This window comes from Pelodiscus sinensis, chromosome 1 (genome assembly GCF_052426305.1).
Source record: "Pelodiscus sinensis isolate ZL-2025 chromosome 1, ASM5242630v1, whole genome shotgun sequence".
Lineage (NCBI taxonomy): Eukaryota > Metazoa > Chordata > Testudines > Trionychidae > Pelodiscus > Pelodiscus sinensis.
The window spans coordinates 339,301,993-339,323,892 of record NC_143052.1 but is presented as its reverse complement, the minus strand read 5'-3'; the positions used below and the strand labels follow the sequence as shown (position 1 = coordinate 339,323,892).

Here is a 21,900-nt window from a genome sequence, read left to right as displayed (position 1 = left end):
TAGAAAGGGTGCCACCCTCACTTTTTTAGGTGCTGGCTTAACATCCTTGGAAGCTGACCACTCCTGTTCTCCTCAGTATGTGTTGGACCTTTCCTGGAGAGATGCTTTTCAGGGGGTGACAGAGGACAATTCAGACTCCATGGTTAGTCCAGCTTTAGCCTCTTGGCTGAGTCAATGCTAATTTACATGGGGCTGTTATGAGAATCTGTTAATGAGGCATGGGATCAAGTGCCTGCTCTATTTTGCTGCTACATATTCGAGTTGTAATATTCTAGCAACAAGAGACTGAACTGCTACAGCACTGTCTAGTGAAGGGTCTCAAAGCTTTTTACAATGAATGAGGTTAGCTTTGTGATGCCCAAGAGGATATATTAGCAGCCCCGTTCTAGCCATGAAGAGAGTGAGGCACAGATGATGAAGTGACTTGCCAAATGTGTCACTAGAAGTTTGTGGGAGGCCCTACGAGGCTAAATTTGGCACTGACCTGTCCCCTGTGTGAGTCACCAGAAAGCAGTGGGGTTGTAGGTGAACTCTACTAGGACACAATGTGACCATTGCTAAAGAGGCAGAAAAAGAACCCTTTCTCCATCATAACCCAATATATGACTCTGCAGATATAAATGCTAATAACTCCCATAGCACTCGATTCTGAGTGGTGTGGAACACCTGAATCTCATGGTCATTGCTCTGTGATGAAGGGAGTTGTGTTAAAACAACAAAATCTCAGGCTGTGGATGCTGCTCAGGGGGACTGACGAGAGACACATGGTGAGCCTGTTCCCATTGTAGTCAAAGGAGATTTGTCATTTAGGGTACGTCTAAACAACATGGCTCCGTCGACGGAGCCATGTAGATTTGTTGTTTTGGCAAAGGTAAATGAAGCCGCGATTTAAATGATCGCGGCTTCAATTACATTTACATGGCTGCCGCGCTGAGCCGACAAACAGCTGATCAGCTGTTTGTCTGCTCAGCGCGCTAGTCTGGACGCTCCCCTGCCGACATCAAAGCCCTTTGTCAGCAGCCCCGGTAAACCTCATCCCACGAGGAATAACGGGGCTGCCGGCAAAGGGCTTTGATGTCGGCAGGGGAGCGTCCAGACTAGCGCGCTGAGCGGACAAACAGCTGATCAGCTGTTTGTCGGCTCTGCGCGGCAGCCATGTAAATGTAAATGAAGCCGCGATCATTTAAATCGTGGCTTCATTTACCTTTGCCTATGTGTCTAATCTACATGCCTCTGACGACAGAGGCATGTAGTCTAGACACAGCCTAACATCAACTGTAACATGGGCAAGTCTGATAATGAGCAAATCTTACACGGATGGAATGAGCCATGAAAAAGTTGGCTGGATAAGCTTTTCCTATTGCTTTGGTTTAGATGAACAGGTTCTTTTAGGAGGTTCTAGCTTGGCCTCCTTTCCCCAGGCTTGTCACAAAGAGAGCAATAAATGCCATTCCAGGGTCCTGATCTATTTCTGCTGCCATCCCTGTTGCGATCAGGGAGAGAAGAAGGGCTAATAGTAGTCCCACTGTTTGGAACTCAGACGGAAAGCTTAGGGTCCCTTTGAATTCTGGCAAAACTGCATGGAAATTCCTATAGGGATGGACCTACTTTGCCAGTACTTAAATGTGTAAACGGCTTGTTAGATCAGCCTCCCCCATGCTAGACTGTTCCCTTCCATTTATACCTGGTGTGCTGTCTGGTCTGTTTCTCGAGAGCCAGGTGATGCCCCTATCCACTCGTGAGACAACTGAGCAGCCTGGTTCCTTTCACTCAAAGGATGGGTGCTGGTGTGCTGGATGGCCAGCTGTCACGTGACCCTTATAGATGCAGCCCCATATAAGATTCCCCCACACTTGCCTCAAGTCATCTTTGCCAGCAGTGAATCGTTAATGACAAGTCTACCTGAACTTGTTACCCATTTAGTTCTGGGCAAACAATCCAGGATTCCACACTGACAAAGTGCTCATGCCCTTCAGAATCAGCATGCCCTGGAGAATTTGCATATCTGCATTTTTTTCCTTCTCCACTCCTCAGCTGTTCCGATTACCAGCTGGTGTAGCACAGGGTCCCTTATTAATCAACTATGAGATTCTGCTGACACTGCAAGATGCAGCTGAACAGGAACTTTGCCCCAACCTGCCAGAGCAGAACAGGGCAGGTATTCTCTGAACAGGAGACTAATCAGGCAACTGGAAAAGTTAAGGCACAGCTAGATTGAATGCCCTTGGTTTTTTGTCACCAAATCACACCATTAAATACTTGATTGAAAATACGTGTTTAGCCTCTGTTGTGTTTCATGCACCATATTAAAAACATGACTTTTCCTTGACATAGCAATACACAGCCTCAGTGACATTCATGAGGAGACATAATGTTCTCCTACAGCCATCATCACTGAAACACAAACAAAACCCGAAATACATCTGGACATACTATCTGGCCTGAAGTTTAGCTGGTATCCCTGTGATACCACAGCAATAGCATTTAGCACCTTTTACCTAGAAATCACAATGTACCACATCACCTCAACCATCTCACTTGTATTTTGTCCATCTTGTCTATTTCCAGCAATGACTATCTCTTCCTTTCACTTCAGAAAGAGCCTCACTGAAGTAGTAATTTCAATCAACAATAAGGAAGTGCTGAGACATGAAGGGACTTCCCCAAGGCCCCACAGTGAGTCAGTGGCAGAGCCAATACTACTACTCAGGTCTACGGACTTGCCACCCTGCGCCTTACCACTGGAAATTGCTTATAGCGATAGTAATATTAACCGAGGAGTAAATCAAAGGGGTGGTTAGCTTGGATGCTGCACTACCATTCCCCAACTATCCAGCAACACAAGTCTGAAAAGATAGCCCAATGCATTATCACTCATAATGATTAAAAACATCTTGGTTGTCTTGAAAATGAGTCCTATAATATGGGATGACTTTGAAAATGGATTAATTTTAAGATCTGATGACCTTGAATGTCTCTCTTTAATAATAGTGTATTTGGGAACAATTCTTTTTCTAAAAAAACCCCTTCATACATATATACATATACACGTCAGCCTATATGCTCCACTGTGAAAAGAAAAGGGAGGATGCAAACAGATTATGCAGAGTTCAAAGAGACAGCGCGTCCCTGCCTTTGAAATGCTCTGTCATTTCTGTTTCATCTGACAACCCATTTTAATGAACTAGGAAGAGAAACATAAAATTACCACCTGAACTAAAGATGGCACAGAGTTCACTAAAAAGGTTTTGGCTTTTAGCAACTATAATCCAGAGATATAGTATAAAACCAGCGTTACAGAAGAAGAAAGTTGTGTTAGGATTTATTGGTTATTTTATTTCAATATTTGTCACTATACAAAACTGACAGATATACTCTGGGTTTGTTTTTCCTTATGATCTGTTTTAATCAGATACTCTTAGGCAACATTTTACTGTATCTAGTAATGACCCATTGGAGAAAAGAGAATGACCTTCATTGTTTGAATGCTGCTGCAAAGAGCTCAAGAGAATAGTACATTACAGCGATCTTGTAATAGTAGCTTGTATTTTGCCTGCATTTCTTGAGGATTTAAAATACTTCTATCATCTACTGTTTTAAATAGTTCCTTACATTGTGATACTTATTCATTTCCCACCATAAACAGCCAAGATATGACAGAAATCTGAACCTGTTTCTCCTCATACAAATATACCTGGGTGTATATTTCCCTCACTAAAACATGAGCTTATTGTTGACTTGCTGAGTCTAGGCTATGACTACGGAAACCTTGAGGAGTGTAAGTAGCATTGCAGAATCAGGCAAGTATAGTATGGGAACGCACAAACTGGGAAGAGGCACTGTGAACTCAGTTTGTGCCCAGTAGCTCTAGTAAAACATCTTTGAAGTAGCTATCTAGGGCTACGTAGTCTAGACTTCAAGCCTCTTTCGAAAGAGGCTTTTTCGAAAGATACTTTCGAAAAAGAGCATCTAGACTGCAACCAGTACTTTCGAAAAAGCAAGCTGCTTTTTCGAAAGAGAACACCCAGGCAGTCTGGATGCTCTCTTTCGAAAAAGCACAGTTTGCATTACATAGCGCCTTTTTTTGAAAGAGCACTTTCAAAAAAAGGCGTTATTCCTTGTGAAATGAGGAGTACCACCTTCGAAAGAAAAGCCGCGTTCTTTCGATTTAATTTTGAAAGAACGCGGCTGTAGTCTAGACGCAGGTGAAGTATTTTCGAAAAAAGGCTACTTTTTTCGAAAAAAACCTGCAGTCTAGACACAGCCCTAGAGTCTTTCCTTCTCTAGGCAAGGGATGTAATAGTGTAGTCGATTAACTGATTCACCGATAACCAAAAGCTTATAGGTTTATGCTACAAACTACACGCATTTCCCTCCCCTGCCCCTCCAGATTGCCAGCAAATTTTTTAGCAGGCTGGCCATCAGCCCAACTCAGTCCTGGCTTGCGATGGAGTCTGGGACCTACCCTGGTGTGTGTCTGCATTTAAAGTGTATTAGGAGCGGGGGCGGGCTGCCAGGCAGGCAGCCTGGCTCTGTCCAGGCTCATGCTGATTCCAGGACCTACTCCCACTGCAGCTTTGCATTTAAAGTGTATTGGGAGCTGGGCGGGCAGGCAGCCCAGCTCAGTTCCAGCTCGCGCTGGGTCCCGTGAGGGGAGCTGGTTTTTAAACTGTCTCCCCACGCGGACCAGCTGCCGCCTGGCACCCTGCGCTGCTGCCTCTGATACAGAGGCAGCAGCAGCAAGTGGCACAGAGCTTCTCTGGAGTGTGGCCAGAGCACACTGGTTGCTGGCCCCACCCCCGGGGACTACAGAATAATCAAATGATAAGAATTTGTGTGGTTACTTGACTATTCAATTAACCAATATTTATCATCCCTACTCTAGGCCCCCTGACAACACTGGAGACAGGTGAAAAGTGTCCACTGGTTAAGTAAAAGGGCTCAGTTAGAAGAGTACAAGAACAAGTACAGACAAGGTCAGCTCCCAGATTATTGCACTAGGCAATGCAGTATAGGAAGGAGGGTGGGCAGCCCTCTATGGAGAAAGAACAGGTTAAGAAATATTTAGAAAAGATAGACATCCATGGATCCAGATTAAAAGCATCTGAGAGTACTGAGGGCGTTGGCAAATGTCATTGCAGAGCCTTTGCCATTATCTTTGAAAACTTGTGGAGATCGGGAGAGATTCTGGATGATTGGAAAAAGGCAAATGTAGTGCCCATCTTCAAAAAAGGGAAGGACGATCCAGAGAACTACAGACCAGTCAGCCTTACCTCAGTCCCCGGAAAAATCTTGTAGGGGATCCTCAAGGAATCCATTCTGAAGCACTTGGAAGAGGGGAAAGTGATCAGGAATAGTCAACATGGATTCACCAAGGGCAAGTCATGCCTGACCAATCTGATTAGCTTCTGTGATGAGGTGGATATGGGGAAGTCAGTGGATGTGATATACCTTGACTTTAGCAAAGCTTTTGATATGGTCTCCCACAATATTCTTGCCAGCAAATTAAGGAAATATGGATTGGATAAATGGACTGTAAGACGGATAAAAAGCTGACTAAATTGTTGGGCCCAATGGGTAGTGATCAATGGCTTGATGTCAGGTTGGTGGTCGGTTTCAAGCGGAGTGCCCCAAGGACCGGTTCTAGGGCCAGTTTTTCAACATCTTTATTAATGACCTGGAGGAGGGGATGGATTGCACCGTCAGCAAATTCGTGGATGACATTAAGTTAGGGAGAGAGGTAGATACGATAGGGTCCAGTGTGACCTAGACAGATTAGAGGATTGGGCCAAAAGAAATCAGATGAGGTTTAACAAGGACAAGTGCAGAGTGCTGCACTTGGGACGGAAGAATCCCAAGCATTGTTACAGGCTGGGGATAGACTGGCTAAGTAGCAAGTCATCAGAAAAGGACCTGGGGATTATAGTGGATGAGAAGCTGGATATGAATCAGCAGTGTATGCTTGTAGCCAAGAAGGCTAATGGCATATTAAGGTGCATTAGAAGGAGTATTGCCAGCAGATCTAGAGAAGTGATTATTCCTCTTTATTCTGCATTGGTGAGGCCACATCTGGAGTATTGTGTCCAAGTTCTGCCCCCCGCCCACTACAGAAAGGATGTGGATGCATTGGAGAGGGTCTACCGGACAGCAACCAAAATGATTAGGGGGCTGGAGTGCATGACCTATGAGGAGAGGCTGAAGGATTTGGGCTTATTTAGTCTACAGAAGAGAAGAGTGGGCGGGGAGGTGGGGGGATTTGACAGCAGCCTTCAACTTCCTGAAGGGAGGTTCCAAAGAGGATGGAGAAGGGCTGTTCTCAGTAGTGATGGATGGCAGAACAAGGAACAAGGGTCTCAAATTACAGTGGGAGAGGTCAGGATATTAGGAAAAACTATTTCACTAGGAGGGTGGGGAAGCACTGGAATGGGTTACCTAGGGAGGTGGTGGAATCTCCATCCCTAGAGGTTTTTAAGTCTTGGCTTGACAAAGCCCCGGCTGAGATGATATAGTTGGGATTGGTCCTGCTTTGGGCAGGGTGCTGGACTCGATGACCTCCTGCCTATGATGTCTCTTCCAGCCCTATGATTTTATATGAAAGGAATGGTGACCAAAAGAAAGTATAGGTTGGCTTTATTATGCAAAGTGATCCAGACATGGGATAGCAACTGAGTTTGTTTTGTGTTATGACTGCAACGATAGTGATCCAGAGAGAGAGAAAGAGAGAGAGTGAGTGTCAATAAAAAAGCTATGCAATAAAGAAACTCAATCTGTTTAGATTATCCAAGAGACAATCTAGAGGTGACTATCATGGTCTCCAAATACCTGCATGGGGACTTCTAGAGATTTCTGACAGGAGAGCATTCTAGCAGATGAGATCTAATGGTTGACAAGTGATGCTAGAAAATTTCAGATTAGATACAAGACACAAGTTTTAACAATGCGGGTATTTAACCAGTGGAAAAATTTATCTAGGCTGTGTCTAGACTACACCTCTCTGTAGATTAGACATCTCGATATTGCTAATGAAGCAGGGAATTAAATATCCGGTGCCTCATTAGCATAAACATGGCTGCTGCTTTTTTTTTTAAAAATAGAGCTTTTTTGAAAAAAACCCGGCAGTCTGGACGCGGCTCTGTCGAAAATAAACCCTTTTTTGATAGATCCTGTAAACCTCATTTTTTGAGGAATACAACATCTGTCGAAAAAGGGTTTATTTTCGACAGATCTGCGTCTAGATTGCCGTTTTTTTTTTTTCGAAAAAGCTCTGTTTCGAAAAGAAGCAGCGGCCATGTTTATGCTAATGTAGTGCAGCATATTTAATCCCTGCTTCATTAGCAATGTTGATGTGCTTGATTTGCATCCCTCTGTCGACAGAGGGATGCAGTCTAGACGTAGCCCTAGAGACATGGAGGATTCTCCATCACTGTCAGTCCTTAAGGCAGAACTGCACGTCTTTCTGAAAAGTATGCTAGAGGTGAAACAAAAGTTACAGTCCCAATGCAGGTACTGTGGAGTGTAATTCTTTGGTCTATGCTAAGCAAGAGGTCAGAGGAAATGATCCATCATTTTTATTTCATTTTACAACCCATTTTAATGAGCTAGCAAGGAAGAGAAACAGAAAATTACCACCTGAGTTGAAAATGGCATAGAGCAGAGCTATGATTCTTTCCTGTTTGAAAAATCTATTGATCTGCTTTTTAAGGTGTCAAGTATCCACAACTCGCAATTTAGTCAAGGCTGCTTAGCATCTGAAAAAACAGGCTACTTATTCAGGTGTCTAAGTGCAGATTTAGTAGAAGTGAATGGAAAATGGTTTTCCAATCACATGAGAATTTTTGAGATTGCTAAAATGTTTTCTATTCCAGTTCAGGACAAAAGTCAGAATCTGGCACATTTTTTACAAGCTGGTAATCCAAAAATAAATGAACAAATAAATAAATAAATAAAATTCAGATTAGATCAATAAAACCATTTTGTTTTGAGAATTTCAAAATGTTTCATTACAACTTTGACCTTTAATTTTTAACTTGTTTTTTAGTATACATTAATTAAAAAAACCAAGAAAAATTAAATAATAAGAAATTACCTTTAAGAGTTTCAAAACTTTTTTTCTTTTTTAAATTGGGAGAGTTGTCAACCGTGACCCTTTCTCACAAACAGGTTTGGTTTTGACACACTGGCATTTTCCAAGGAAAAATATGTTTTGTCAGAAAATTCCTTACCAAATCTATGACTGGTTGCCAAACTTTATGGACTAAGTTTGTGGCCTTTAAGGCCAGGTCTACACTACACCTGGAAAGTTGGCTTTAGGTAAGCAATTCCAGCTATGTGCAATATGTAGCTGGAACCGGCTTACCTTAAGCTGAGCTTGGCGGCATCCCCACAGCGGGAGGCCAGTGGGAGCAAATGCTCCCATCAGCTTCCATCACTCCTTGCGACTGTAACTACAGAGACAGCCAGAGCTGGCCTAAGCGTTTGATTTTTACATACCAGACCCTCTAAATCAATTGCCAAAACATCGATCTCTGGCACAAGTGAGTGAAGATGTGCCCTACGTCATTAAATCAAATTAAAGCAGACTCAGTGAGTGGAATCTCCTATCGCCCATGTGGGGAAGAGCACCTTGTGATGGAAGAAACTGTTGCACAAAAGGTCAACTTCTACCCTCTCTTGGAGGGCACAGCAGGATGACTGGGGGTGTAACTGGTGCAGCATCTGTGTGGAGTAGGGTCAGGGATAACATTCAGTGAGTTTGTACAGGGACTGTGCAGCACCTGCACTGCAGTACCTAGCTCCATTTGGATGTCTTTTATGTCCACATGAAGGAGGTGGAGCAACGGCAAGGATCTGTCACTAGGTCAATCCCCTCATCCTTCCCCATCTTCAGTAGGCAGAAGTGTTAGGGGCACAGATGTTGCAGTAGGCTCTGTGGGATCTGAGCGCATGGCAGCACCATGCTATGCAGATTCCCAGCATCCAGAGTGGGCAATAGGGAGAGAGTTTTCTCCAAGTAACACTGCACAGAACCCAGAGCACCTAAACTCCAGTCCTGCTCATTAACCACAAGGTCACTTCTGGTTTTAACCTCCTCAAATGAAAAATAAAGTGGCTCTTGTTGGGAGGGAGTGGAGAGGATTGGCCCCATTTAAAAAACTTTGGGGAGGGGGACAGAATGCTTTCTGATGAATCAGCAATAGCAGGCAGGAAGAGTAAAGCCCCTTGAGTATTTGGAGAATCTTCCCCCGGGGAAGTTACTTTTAGGATACACAGCAGCCTATTTCATTCCACAGCCAGAACAATTCAGATCTGCCTCTGCCTCCTACAGTATGTGCTGAGGAAAACCAACAGCTGAGCTGGGCTCCCCTTGCCTGCCCCTGCAGCCACCACTGCAGACAACAAGCCCCAGGTATCAGAGCCCCTGTGCTCGTGAGACAGAGCAGTGTAGTTAATGAAATGATGACTAATTCCATCCTCCCCCCCTCCCCTGCAGATAGAGTTGCACGAGTGCCCGCAATTACTTGGTAATTCAACAAGACAAAAGGGAAAAAGAAGCAAAATTGGATTCAGGTGCTGCAGCCCAGCAATATGCCAGAGGTCACGAAGCATCCCCTGCTGGCCAATAACATTGAACTTGTTCAACAAACAATTTAGTGACAGCCTCATAGTCACAGGAAAAAAGTGCAGCACAGGAAAGTATTGGATTTTAAATGTCACTCTGGAGCTGCTAGGGGAGAATTAAGCTAAGCCGAACCTAGTGCAAGGTATCTAGCAAGCTGGGTATTTTCGGGTTGGGGCTACTCAACATCAGCATTAGTCTCCCACCTCCCATCTCTGCAAGGCAAGTAGCCCAACATTATGGAGAGGGAGTCGGGATTCCTGTTACGTTCACCGAAGATAAAATGTAATCATTGAGGAAGAGTTACTCGCCTTATTATTATGCTCTTATTTGCCCTTCGGAGATAAGGAAACTGATTCTGATCTTTTAGGCCATTACCGTGATGTGAATCAGAAGTCAATCCACTGAATTTACATTGGTGTAACTCAGGGAAATATTTGGCCCACAGAGTTCTGGGATCCAAGGAGTCAGAGAGGGGAATTTGGTTACGCAATCTGGTCGATAACACTGGCACTATAAGGGTATGTCTACACTACAAAGTTAATTCGAACTAACGGACGTTAGTTTGAATTAACTTTGATAGGCGCTACACTAGCGCTCCGCTAGTTCGAACTTAATTCGAAGTCATTCTATGAGGACTAAGCCTAGTTCGAACTTACTAGTTCAAACTAAGAGGTGTGTAGCCCCTTAATTCGAACTAGTGGGAGGCTAGCCCTCCCCAGCTTTCCCTGGTGGCCACTCTGGCCAACACCAAGGAAACTCTATTGCTCAATAGAGTAATGGGACTTCTTTTGCTTTTAAAACCAAACTAGACAAAGCTTTAGAAAGTTCACTGTAGAAAATAATTCTCTCTTGAGGGATGGGTGGATGATCCAACAGATCTTTTCTGTCAGCTCTGATTCCTTGTTTTAGGGGCTAGCATGTGATCTACGATAACAGACATTTTTCAAGAGAGAAAAACAATACAGGCTAGTTTTGTTCAGCAATCACCAGCTAGTATCACAGAAAAAACCCAGGGTGATAAAGAACTTCAGATGGACTTATTTAGCCACATTTCATTGCTGAAGTGGAGAGGGACAGCAGCTACTTACAAGCTGACTTTCACTCAGATCCCCTGAGTATCTGCAAGAGCAGACTGATTTTAATTTCCACTATGAACACTGTGCCCTCATCTTGTGGTGACAAGAGCCATTTCAGTGCTTAAAGTAGATAGAACATGCGGTCACATGGCTCACCTTGCTATTGTCCCACTCTTGGGTTTTCATCTGCGTGTGGATAAGCTCATATGATGGCTCCATGGCATCTGTATCTGGCTTGGGATATCCAGGGATAACATTGTGCAGTTGGAAACCAAAGGTAAGCAGCCAGCTGTTGACATCTGGGATGTGAGAGAAGAATAAGCAGGGATACCTGTTATTATTATTTGCACAGCAATAGAGACTAAAAGCACTAGCCACCAACCGAGATGCCATTGTGCAAGATGCTGTACAAGCCTGGGACAAGACGCCAGCCATGGCCCCAAAGAGCTTAATACAATTCAGTCATATGAGAAACACCCTCAGAAATTATTCTTTAAAGAATCACATTCCAGAACGATGGGGGATGAAGGAAATGACCACAGAGCCAAACAGTACCCAGTCCAAGTGCTCCGCTTTCACACACAGCTGAAGTATACATTTTGTTGAAAATGTCCAAGGCCAAAGCAATCTCTCTGGCCACAGAACTTCTCTGCGTTTGTAAGGCACCATGCCCAACAATGGTGCGGTACAGAGCAAAAAGCTCTTATTTCCGGCCTAAGGATTCAGATGCTCTAGGTGGCTTTTAAAAATCTATGCTTTCATGTGTCATCCTGAAGCACCCCACGTGGTTTACAGGCTACAAAGAAAACTGAGGTGTTCATGTGCCATGACACACAGGTGGGGACTGTCAGGGCAGACATACAGGACATGGGGGATTCTGATACAGCTTTTAAAGATGTATCCACGGCTTACATAGGTAAAAACCATACTTCTTCATTTACCATAGGTAGGTTACTTTGCTAAATATTTTATACTATTACTTAAAAGTAGCCTCCACATGACGGTGCCATTTACGCACATTGACCCTCTCACAGCCAACCTGGGCAGGACAGTGCATGCCCTTACATTGTGAGCAGCTCCATATATATAATAGTCAAACTCAGTGGAGGGGACTATTCAGGAAACTCTTTTATTTTGTAAGATGACAGAGGGAGAATGTTGGAGCAAGGAGGTTTAATGGTAGTTCGAATTAGGAGCTTTAATTCGAACTACCTAGTACGTGCCGCGTGTAGCCACGGGCAGGTAGTTCGAACGACAGGGCATTTAAAAATGGCGGCACCCGGGAACATGCAAATGAAGCCCAGGATATTTAAATCTTGGGCTTCATTTGCAAGTTCGAATGCCTACATTAGCCGCCCTAGTTTGAACTAGGGTGGCAGTGTAGACATATGCATAGATATACCACAGGAAACATTCCTGCATGGGCCTTGATACCCTGGTCAGTCTTTTCAGTCTCAAGCATCTTCAGTTCCATGGCTAACAGGAAAGACAGTTGAATTCCTACCTGGAAAAAATAATTAGCTTTACTAGCTCCTGAATCTGCCTGCGAGCAGCATATAAATGCCTTCCCTATTTGTCTATTTCAGTGCAAATGATGAGTCTAACCTTGCTCATCTCCATCAATTCCAGAAAGAAGGAAGGAAAAACGGGCACTACTGTAATCACCAATAAGCTACCCATCATTTATCCAGCCTTTGAATACAATTCTTTCCTGGGAAAAGCTGTGGGGATGAGGGTCACAGCTTAATTAACTATTAGCTCCCAAGGGCTTTAGGACTTCCATATTGTAATTAGCATTGTGTTGGTGATTCATTTGTTTCAAGCTCCAGTATATCAACAAGAGGTTTGCTTTTCGTTTCATCAAATTGAGTTGACGCTAATGGGACATTCTGGATGAGGGAATCTGTTTAAAAAACATGCAGTCTTTTCCCCATATGTGTTTAAATGTGTGTTTCTAAAGAGACAGTTGGAAAAGCATTAGGGATACAAATGAAAAATAATGTGCTTTGAGTTCATAGGAGAATCAGATGCCAGACAAACACTATCTAGTGCTTGTTTTCTTGCACTCCAAAGTTTTGAGTTTGGGCTTGGGTCCAGAAAGCCCTTGCATTAATCCATGTGGAAAGAGGAGGATTTCTTTAAAAAAACCCACTTCTGTTCTCTCACCACACTGATTGTTTTAGAAGTGTTTCTGGAAAGAAGGGGAGGAGTGTGAAGGGGGAGAATAAAGCTTTGTTTGATTATTTTTGTGTTTGGTGATAAGCCATCCCTGTTTCCAAATCCTCCTAATGTGAAATTAACAGCTTTGATATGCATATTTTGGACCAGGTGGTCAGGAGAACAAAGTAAATCTATTTAGGGAAGAAGTTATTCACCAAACATGCTCAAAACAATGTAAAAAGGGGCACATAGGGGGCTGCTAAACAGCAGGAAAATGTGTAACATCTGAAAAGATTTGATCCAAGCTTTGTTGGTTGCTTCTTACAAATCTTATTTTGAAAAACAGCAGTAAACAAAATTTGCTCTTTTTGGGGGGGAGGCTGGAAGGAACAGGAAAAAATAAGTAGGCAGAAGGAAAGGTTAAGAGATTGGGGGAAAATATTAATTTGCCAAAGGCAATGACACCCTTTTGAAAAAAGAAAAGTACATTTTGCACCACAGAGGGTTTTTCAGCTATGTAGCCCTGCCAACACATTTCACAGGAAATTCATTTGAGGGCACTGAAAGAGCCTGCTTAATGCAGACACGTGTAATGAAAATGTCAGCTCAATCCATCAGGCTTCCCAATGTTGGCAGCAAAGCTCTGCACCACAACGTGTACAATTGCTAAAAAATTCATGTCGAACAATGGGCCTCTCAGAACGTAAATACCTGCTCCTCCCACTCTCCCCACCTCATGCTCCCAATTCCTACACACGTGCTGAGAAATGTTTTACTGGGAGACTGAGGCTAGTGTATGCTGAAAATGTACATGGGCACAGTGACACCTCTCACGGTGTGAGAAATCCATCACCCTGAGAGATGCAGCTATGCCGCTCTAACTCTCAATACAACAGCAGTAGGTCGATGGAAGAATTCTGCCATCAACCTTGCTACTGGCTCTCAGAAAGATGAATTAACTACAATGGTGGGGAGAACTCTCATCGCTATTGGAGTGTCTACACTGAAGTATTACAGTGGCACAGCTGTAGGATTGTAAGTGTAGACAAAGCCTGAGGATTGTATAATTGGTCTGTGTCTGGGCACCTGAATGGCCTAAGTGAGCCAGAGTATGCTAATGGATTCATCCCTTTTCCCAAATAATTTGGGTGAGGAAGGGTGCTGCCCACATCCACCACAGGGTATTGGCAGGCAGGAGTGCGATGGCCAAGGAGTCGCCACCATTTGAAATGTGCAACATACAAACCTGGGAACATCAATGAGAACTCTATATGTGGACAAACGTGCAAGGTTGGACCCACTAAGAATATCAGAATCCTTTTGGCACTGTTAGATGTCACGTAGGATATGAACAAGGCTCTGACATCCCCGTCTATCATGCTTCTTGTGGAGTGGGCTCCCTGCCTGTCTTTCTATTACTTAACTTTTTATGAGGCTAGATTGTTGGATGGTTATTCAACCCTCTCCCTCAACTCCGGAGATCCAGGAGGCTGCTTTTTGTCAGGTCCCTACCCTTTGACTTGTCCAGTATCAATGGCCCTCAGAGCAGTTAAAACTCTCTCTTACTCACTGGAACACACAAACCTTCCCATCATGTCAAGTTCCTCAGGAAAGGCCATTAACACAGGACTTTTTATCTCCAAAGCTCTTTGAATGCCTTATCTCCACTCAAAAGTTCTACCACTTTTAACTCTAGTAGTATAAAAGAATACCGCCCGTCTAAGGTGAGTGTACCCATATAGAAGTGCTAATCCCCGTATATCTAGTCCTGTTTGGGCAGGGGAATAAACTATATGGCTGTGTCTAGACTGGCCAGTTTTTCCAGAAAATCAGCTGCTTTTCCGGAAAAACTTGCCAGCTGTCTACACTGGCTGCTTGAATTTCCGCAAAAGCACTCACGATCTCATGTAAGATTGTCAGTGTTCTTGCGGAAATACTATGCTGCTCCCGTTTGGGCAAAGGTCCTTTTGCACAAAAGGGCCAGTGTAGACAGCCCAGATTTGTTTTCCGCAAAAAAGCCCCGATCACGAAAATAGCGATCAGGGCTTTTTTGCGGAAAAGCGTGTCTAGATTGGCACGGACGCTTTTCCGCAAAAATTGCTTTTGTGGAAAAGCATCCGTGCCAATCTAGATGCTCTGTTCCGAAAATGCTTTTAATGGAAAACTTTTCCGTTAAAAGCATTTCCGGAAAATCATGCCAGTCTAGACGTAGCCTACCAGTTTAAAGCATCTTCACATCAGTAGTATTGTGTCTACACTAGGCCTTGTTTTGGTATAATTGTATCAATAAGAAATCACCCCCATAACCAACATAGTTATACTGCTACAAAAATGTGTGTTGACCACTTGTACAAAAACTTTAACTTCACAGCAGCAAACTGACACCAGGCACTCCAGAACTGGTAATGGCCATCTATGCACCAGTGACAGGTTTAATGTCTCATGTAGATGAAAACTACATGCCCATGCACATACCTGGGGGCTCTAAAAGGTAGTGAAATATGAGAGCTTAAAAGTGGGCAGCTGGGCCCCGGGTGGCAAGCGGCCATTTGGGGTCCGCGCTTCCCATGTACGGGGAGCGCGGACCCCAAACAGCCACTTGCCGCCACTTGCTCCCCCGCCGTGGCCCAGCTGAGCAGTGCAGTGCTCGGCTGAGCCTCCACGGAGGGAGAGGAAGGGAGGCGGGGTGCTGACATACTTGGCCAGGGGGCGTGGCTGTGTACGTCAGCGTTACAGACTCTCAGACACTGGGCTACTATATATATGATATGGAAAAGCTGATTTAGGTCAATTATTATTTTCCTCTCCCATTTCATACCACTGACTCATGGCAACAGAGCCACCTGATTTTACTGATACGAGGATACAGAAAGGAGTCCTGATCGTTTTTTAAAAAAACGTTCTACAATCTTTCTAAAGCAGCTTCCCTGTCAAATATGTGGCACATGCAGAATATGTGGTTGTTAAAATGTGTGCTCACCTGGGATGGCTTACACAAACACACACACAAAATATATTAGAGAAGTAAATTCATTAATTCCATCTGATGAAATCATATGATCCATTAGCTCTGAGTGACTCAGGTCTCCTAGAATCTTTTCTGTTGAACTAAATTCACTTTGGAGAGCTGTTCTTCTCACTTTTAAACACTTGCTTAGTGGATCTGTTCTGCTTATTGAGATTAAGAAAGTCCCTAATCTTCCTATATTTAAGTATTAAATATAAGACAAACAGTACTTGGTTTTGTTGGCTTTTCACAGGAGATTGTTCACTCTGTGAGGTGGATTAACTTTTAACTGTGCTGCTATCTCAAGGAGCTCTATGATGCCTTGCTATGATAAAAGGTTTAGGTTGCTATTGCCCTTTCGCTGAAAAAAGCCTATGTGAAACTTTTAAATGTAAGCAAGTCTCGACTGCACAACTGTATAAACATAGTTATCCATATACAAATGAGAGGGGTTATCAAGATGTTAATCTGCAACTAAGCTGGCGATATTGGAGGAAATGAACAATCGGAAACAAAATAAAAGGGACAAATAAAAAGAGCAGGAAGGAAGAAAAAAGAAAACTTGTTGGGTAGATGTGTAGTTTCTTGACTTAAATTTTTCATGAGTTCTGTGTATGCATCCAGCGATCCAGCTGTGGAAGGGTTAAAGGTGACCTGCAAAGGAAACATATATTGGCCTTGAGCCCTCTTTTGCTTATTTATGTGCAAAGAAGAAATAAAAAGTTTGGTGTGGGTTCCTGTTTTTCAAAAAATTCTGTTTGTTGTTTTATATTAGAAATCCAGGCCCCTCACTAGTCTGGAAGACTCTAGGATGTTTTCTTTTCCTTTTAAAAAGAAACTCGGTCCCTGTATAGGCTGGCAGATTCTATGATGGCTGGATCACTGAAGAAAATCACTATCCTCCACCTGTGCAAAAACCAGCTTGTGTACACACTAATTAAAAACAGACATAGAGAACTCTTACCTGTCATGTAGCACTTGATATCCTGAGCGTTGCTAATAGGATTGTTGTTTTTGAACATATAAAGGTTGAAAGGCATGATGTTGTTGCTGCTCAGATATTTCCACATATCATGGTCTGGGCTTGTCCAGCGCCCAGCTAACACATCGTAGTCTCGGCGACCCATGTGAATGAGCTTAGTGAGGGGGTCGTATAGGCCACCATGGTAGCCGATGATAACCTGGAAATTGGGATTGGTGTCCATGTAGATCTCCCCATATGCTGTGTACAGTATCTGCTTGATCATTAAGCCTGTGCCACTGAAGACTGCTAGAGGGGTCCCAATGTTATCACAGGCTATGTAGAACTCATCTCCGCTGCTAAGCTCCATTGCAAAGAGGTGGCCTTGAAGATCATAGTAGAGGGAGGTGATCTCAGAACTTGAATGATTGTACAAATGAGTGACCTTAGTGGGGTTGGTCAAGTCTGCATAGAAGAACTGTAAATGATGGCCATGGGTAGTTTTGCTAGAAACTCTTCTTCCAAGACCATCATAGCGATATTTCACACTCCACCCGCTAGCTTTATTGTATGCTTTGATGAGCAGGCCTGCTGAGTTGTACTCGAAAATATCATTTCCCCTTTGTCTCAGGAAGCCATCTTCATCCATTTTGTACTGCACATCCCCCAATCTTGTAATCCTGTCCCTGAGGTCATACCTTAGTGGAGTAAGACGTGCACTGTTCCCAGGACTCAACAAATGGAGGTTTCCATTGAGGTCATAACTGTATCGCCAGAGTGGTTTGTCATTGATAGATACTGTTTGCAGTTGGCCATCCGCATCGTATTCATACGAGTACCTTGTTGTGTTTGCATATGGGCCGACTTTCAGCTCCTTCTTCACCACTCTCCCCATGTTGTCATATTGCACTGTCATCCAGTACATGAGTGACCTGAATATTTCATACTGTACCTCCTTCATCCTGCCATAGGCGTCAAAGTGCTTAGTATGAGTCATGACGGCAGTGGTGATAATCTGATTGATGTCATAGTAGATGACCCCAAATTTACCAAATTGCTCAGTTTTGCCCGACACATCATCGTACCTGTAGAGATCAATAGGTAATGGTGTCTCATTGATCACTGCTTGCATGCTGGTCACCCTGAAGCTGTTATCATAATTGTAGTCGAAGCGTGCATTTACCATGCCTTCCTCAGTGAAGCGGAAAATCTGGCGGTCGATGAGTGGCCCTATCTGCCTGTATCTGATAGTACAAGTGAATCCTTCATTCTGCAGGTTTATTGTCTTCAACATACCAGCGGTTTCATCATAGGTGAAGCCAATCTTAGTGGTGTCATAGAGCATTTCAGCTAGCTTGGACAGCTTGCCATACTTGTAGATGACACGCCTCCCTGTCCCCAAGTAGAAGGTATGAAGGAGCTGCCCTTCCTCAGTAAAATCCTGAATGACTGAGGCGTTGCCCTCTGGAGGCCGGTAAATGTTCCTGTAGTATCCAATGGACCGGATGGTTTCTAAGGTCTGCCGAGCAACATTTGGCATGGTGACAGATGACAGTCGATCATTCTTATCAAACTCAAAGATGTACTGTCTCTGGCTGTGGAGGAGCAGCACCATGGACTAGAATCAGTGGGAAAAATGAATAAAATTATTTCTTAACATGTTAAGCCCTGATCATTCTGAATTTATCAGAGAAGGTAAGACTTCAGGACAAAGGATGTCTTGCCTTCACTTCATTGCACATATGTGGCCAGCATAATTTTAGTGACTTGCAGACCTCACCAAGTAACTACTAGTGGCCCGTCGCCATCTGGCCACTTTACTTGGTTGATCCTCAACTTTCCTCTCCCTTCTGTCACTCTGTGTTATACTGTTCAGCATCAGCTCTTCATGATGGGATTTCTACTTTATTTGGTGTCTGTACTATACTTACCACTTGGGGGTGGTGGTGGAGGGATCGATCTTCTTTTATGTTTGCACAGCACTGAAGACAGTAGGGGTGGGCCCCAGGACAATAAGTTTTACATAATGAGCAGGGCTCATACAGTGAGAGACTCACTTCAGTGGTCAGAAGAGAAATAGGAAGGCTTAGAATCTTACTGGTGTAAGTTTTGGACTGAAAGCACAGAGCCGCGGATCCCCCCAGTTATGACTGATATAACTCTCATTGTTTTAGATGCTGTGTGTGCACCTCTCATTACGTATGCTTAATGTCCTGGTGTCCATCCCCTCTGTCTTCAGTGCTACGCAGACATAAAAAAACCAGAAACAATTCCTCCCCAAAGAGCAATCGAATCACAGATGGATTAAAAGGGGAATGGATAATGCTATGGTTAAATGTCATGCTGATCCCCGCAGCAAAAAGAAAGACATTTCCCACCCACTACAGAGCACTCAGGAACTGGCTAGGTGAATGAGTTTCTCTCCTTTCCCACCTGCCCTTGCCACACATACTTCCTATCAAGCATCAGGAATAAGCCTTTGCAGGACTGCTAGACTTTATGGATTGTTGGTTCTACAGTGTATGGAACATCCAAAATAAGTCCCTGATGTACTCTTATTTTTATTAGCACTCATGGCATCTATAACTTGACTAGAATCTAATATGTTTTCATTGGTGACATTTTATTACATCCAGCTCAGCAAAGGACTATTGTATCTCAATAATCAGAGTTTTGCAGGGTGAAAACACTTGCAGAGCGAGGTGAGGTGGGATGGAGACTATTGCTCTTTGGGCAATGCTTAGTGCTAACTTTTGCTGTTGCCTGGGCTTAAGATACTTCAGTTATATGCATCTTAAAATAGGTAGACTGCATAGATGTAGGTAGGTTAGACTCTGAGTCGAAACTACATCCCTTTTTTGAGAAAGGGATGTAAATGTCGATATTGCAAATGGAGCTGGGATTTGAATTTCCTGCGCTTCATTTGCATAATGGCGGTCGCCACTTTTTTTCGAAATGGGGATTTTTTGGGAAACACCCTCTCCCCTCGCCCCAAAAAACACTGGCAGTTTAGACAGGGATCTTTCGAAAATAAAACTCTTTTTTGAAAGATCCTGTAAACCTCATTTTTTGAGGAGTACAGGATCTTTTGAAAAAGGGTTTTATTTTTGAAAGATCCCTGTCTAAACTGCTGTTTTTTTTTAAAAGCCCCATTTTGGAAAAAAAGCAGTGGTTGCCATTATGCAAATGAAGCGCAGGAAATTCAAATCCCAGCTTCATTTGCAATATTGATGTGCCTAATTTACATCCCTTTCTCGAAAAAGGGATGTAGTCTAGACACACCCTGAGGGTCAGATCCTCCATTGGTGTAAATCAGAGTCACTCCATGGAGGTCTAAAGAATGAAGTCAATTTATTCCAGCAGAGAAACTAGACCCAAGTTAGCAAACACAGTGAGTAGCCATCAGTAAGCAAGAAGAGGATACATACCTTCTCTAAGTAAGTGTAGCTCCATGCTTTTCCATCAGCAAAGATCCTGGATATAATTCTGCCAGACTGATCATATTCCATCCTTTCTGACATAGTTCCCCTCTGGATCCCTGCAATGTGACCTCCTGGAGAATAAGTCACGTTCACACCATTCAACCTGCTGCTAGGTGACCAGAGGCTAGGTCTGCCTGCTTGGTCATACAGAATTCGTAGGGTGAACTTGCGATGGTCATCGTATATTTTTTCTGTTCTTGTCACACGATCAAAGTCAAGGGACAGCAGGTTTCTGTTGTGAACCTAGAGGACAGAAGCAGAAAGAGAATTAGAAAGGCACAAGTGGTTTTTATCCAGCACATCTCCCACCAAACACGAATTTGGATCACTCCCAGTATAAAGCATAGCACATACTTATGCATTTATTGTCTTGGGGTGAGATTTTCAAAAATATTCTGTTGGCCTACTTTTGCTTCCACACAAGATAACTGGAGTTATAACCAGTGACTTCAGTGGGATCAGAGTTAGGCCACTGCCAAGTGCTTTTGAAAGCTCAGCCACAGTGTAGAGAATGTTGGCTGTACCACAAAACCATCACACATCTTCCGCTCATGGGCTGGGCAGTGTGGGGCCCCGAATGTGCGAAGCCGCAGGGCCCTGAATACACGGGGCCCAAGGCAACCTCCTTGCTCGCCTTGCCCAAAGGCTGGGCCTGCACAGGGGCCAAGACTACTGCAGCACACAGGCCGTAAATCTGCATGGAGATATGCTGCTAAACCTTAATGGTATTGAGTCATTGTTGTTGCAAATGCTGTAAGGAACAGTGTGGATGATTAATCAGGTACAGCTTGTCCCTTGAGTCAGTCCTTGAATCAGTGGTACAGGCTTTCCTGTGAAATGTAAAATGAAGGCCCTGACCGCCTATAGTCATTAGAGACCTCCTAGCCTTGTAGCCAATAAGAGGTGGGGTTGTTAAGCCCAATGCCCTGGCCCAATCCCATCTTGGGTAATTACATTCCTGATGTCTAAGTATCCTTTGTGCTTTTAGTTGAAGGCCAGGTTATATATATGTCAAAGGTAAAAGGAAAAATGTATTATTGTTCAGAGACTATATTTCAAAGAACTACCGATAATAATGGATCATACACTATTGTTTAGCTATGTGTGTTTAAGCATTTATAAAGCCACGTTACTGTTGTATTTAAGCATTATGCAAAAATTTAAAAAATATACACATTGGGAGTTGGCTGGTAACCAGGACTCCTGAACTGAATGAGATTTGGTTCTCAGCCCTGATTTAGGTTTGATCTTCAACTAATCGTTTTCAGGACACTTTCGAATTCCCTGTGGTTCTGTTTTTGGGAGGGAATAAAGAGTTAAGTAACTAACAATAGAGAGAAGAGAAATTATTTCTTCTAGGTAAAAGGAGACAAAGTCCTTAGTCAAAATCCAAAATGCAGGAGTGAGACCTACAGGGAGGCTGTTCCAAACGGCGAGAGGTCACATGAGCATGGACAAGACTGCACAGCATTAAGCAGAGAAGCCCAAAGCCAGAGAGGGTGGAAAAGAAAGAGACCAGGACTATGACGCAGGCTGGAGATAGTCTATGCATAGTTCTTAGAAGTAGCAGGGCAGTTTTAAAATGGATTCTGCAT

The 21,900-nt window shown here is 43.6% G+C and overlaps 1 protein-coding gene across 7 annotated transcripts in view; it reads right to left on the bottom strand.

Annotated features, from left to right (window-relative positions):
- The window catches only part of TENM4 (teneurin transmembrane protein 4), an 870,263-nt gene that overhangs the window by 7,769 nt on the left and 840,594 nt on the right, over positions 1 to 21,900 (bottom strand). For all 7 annotated transcript variants that reach the window (XM_075919469.2, XM_075919465.2, XM_075919468.2 and 4 more), the window contains 3 exons: positions 20,252 to 20,548; positions 16,827 to 18,441; positions 10,852 to 10,994 (listed from right to left, as the gene is read on the bottom strand). In XM_075919469.2, the coding sequence (XP_075775584.1) occupies positions 10,852 to 10,994; positions 16,827 to 18,441; positions 20,252 to 20,548 (2,055 nt within the window). The remainder of the gene's footprint in view (positions 1 to 10,851; positions 10,995 to 16,826; positions 18,442 to 20,251; positions 20,549 to 21,900) is intronic.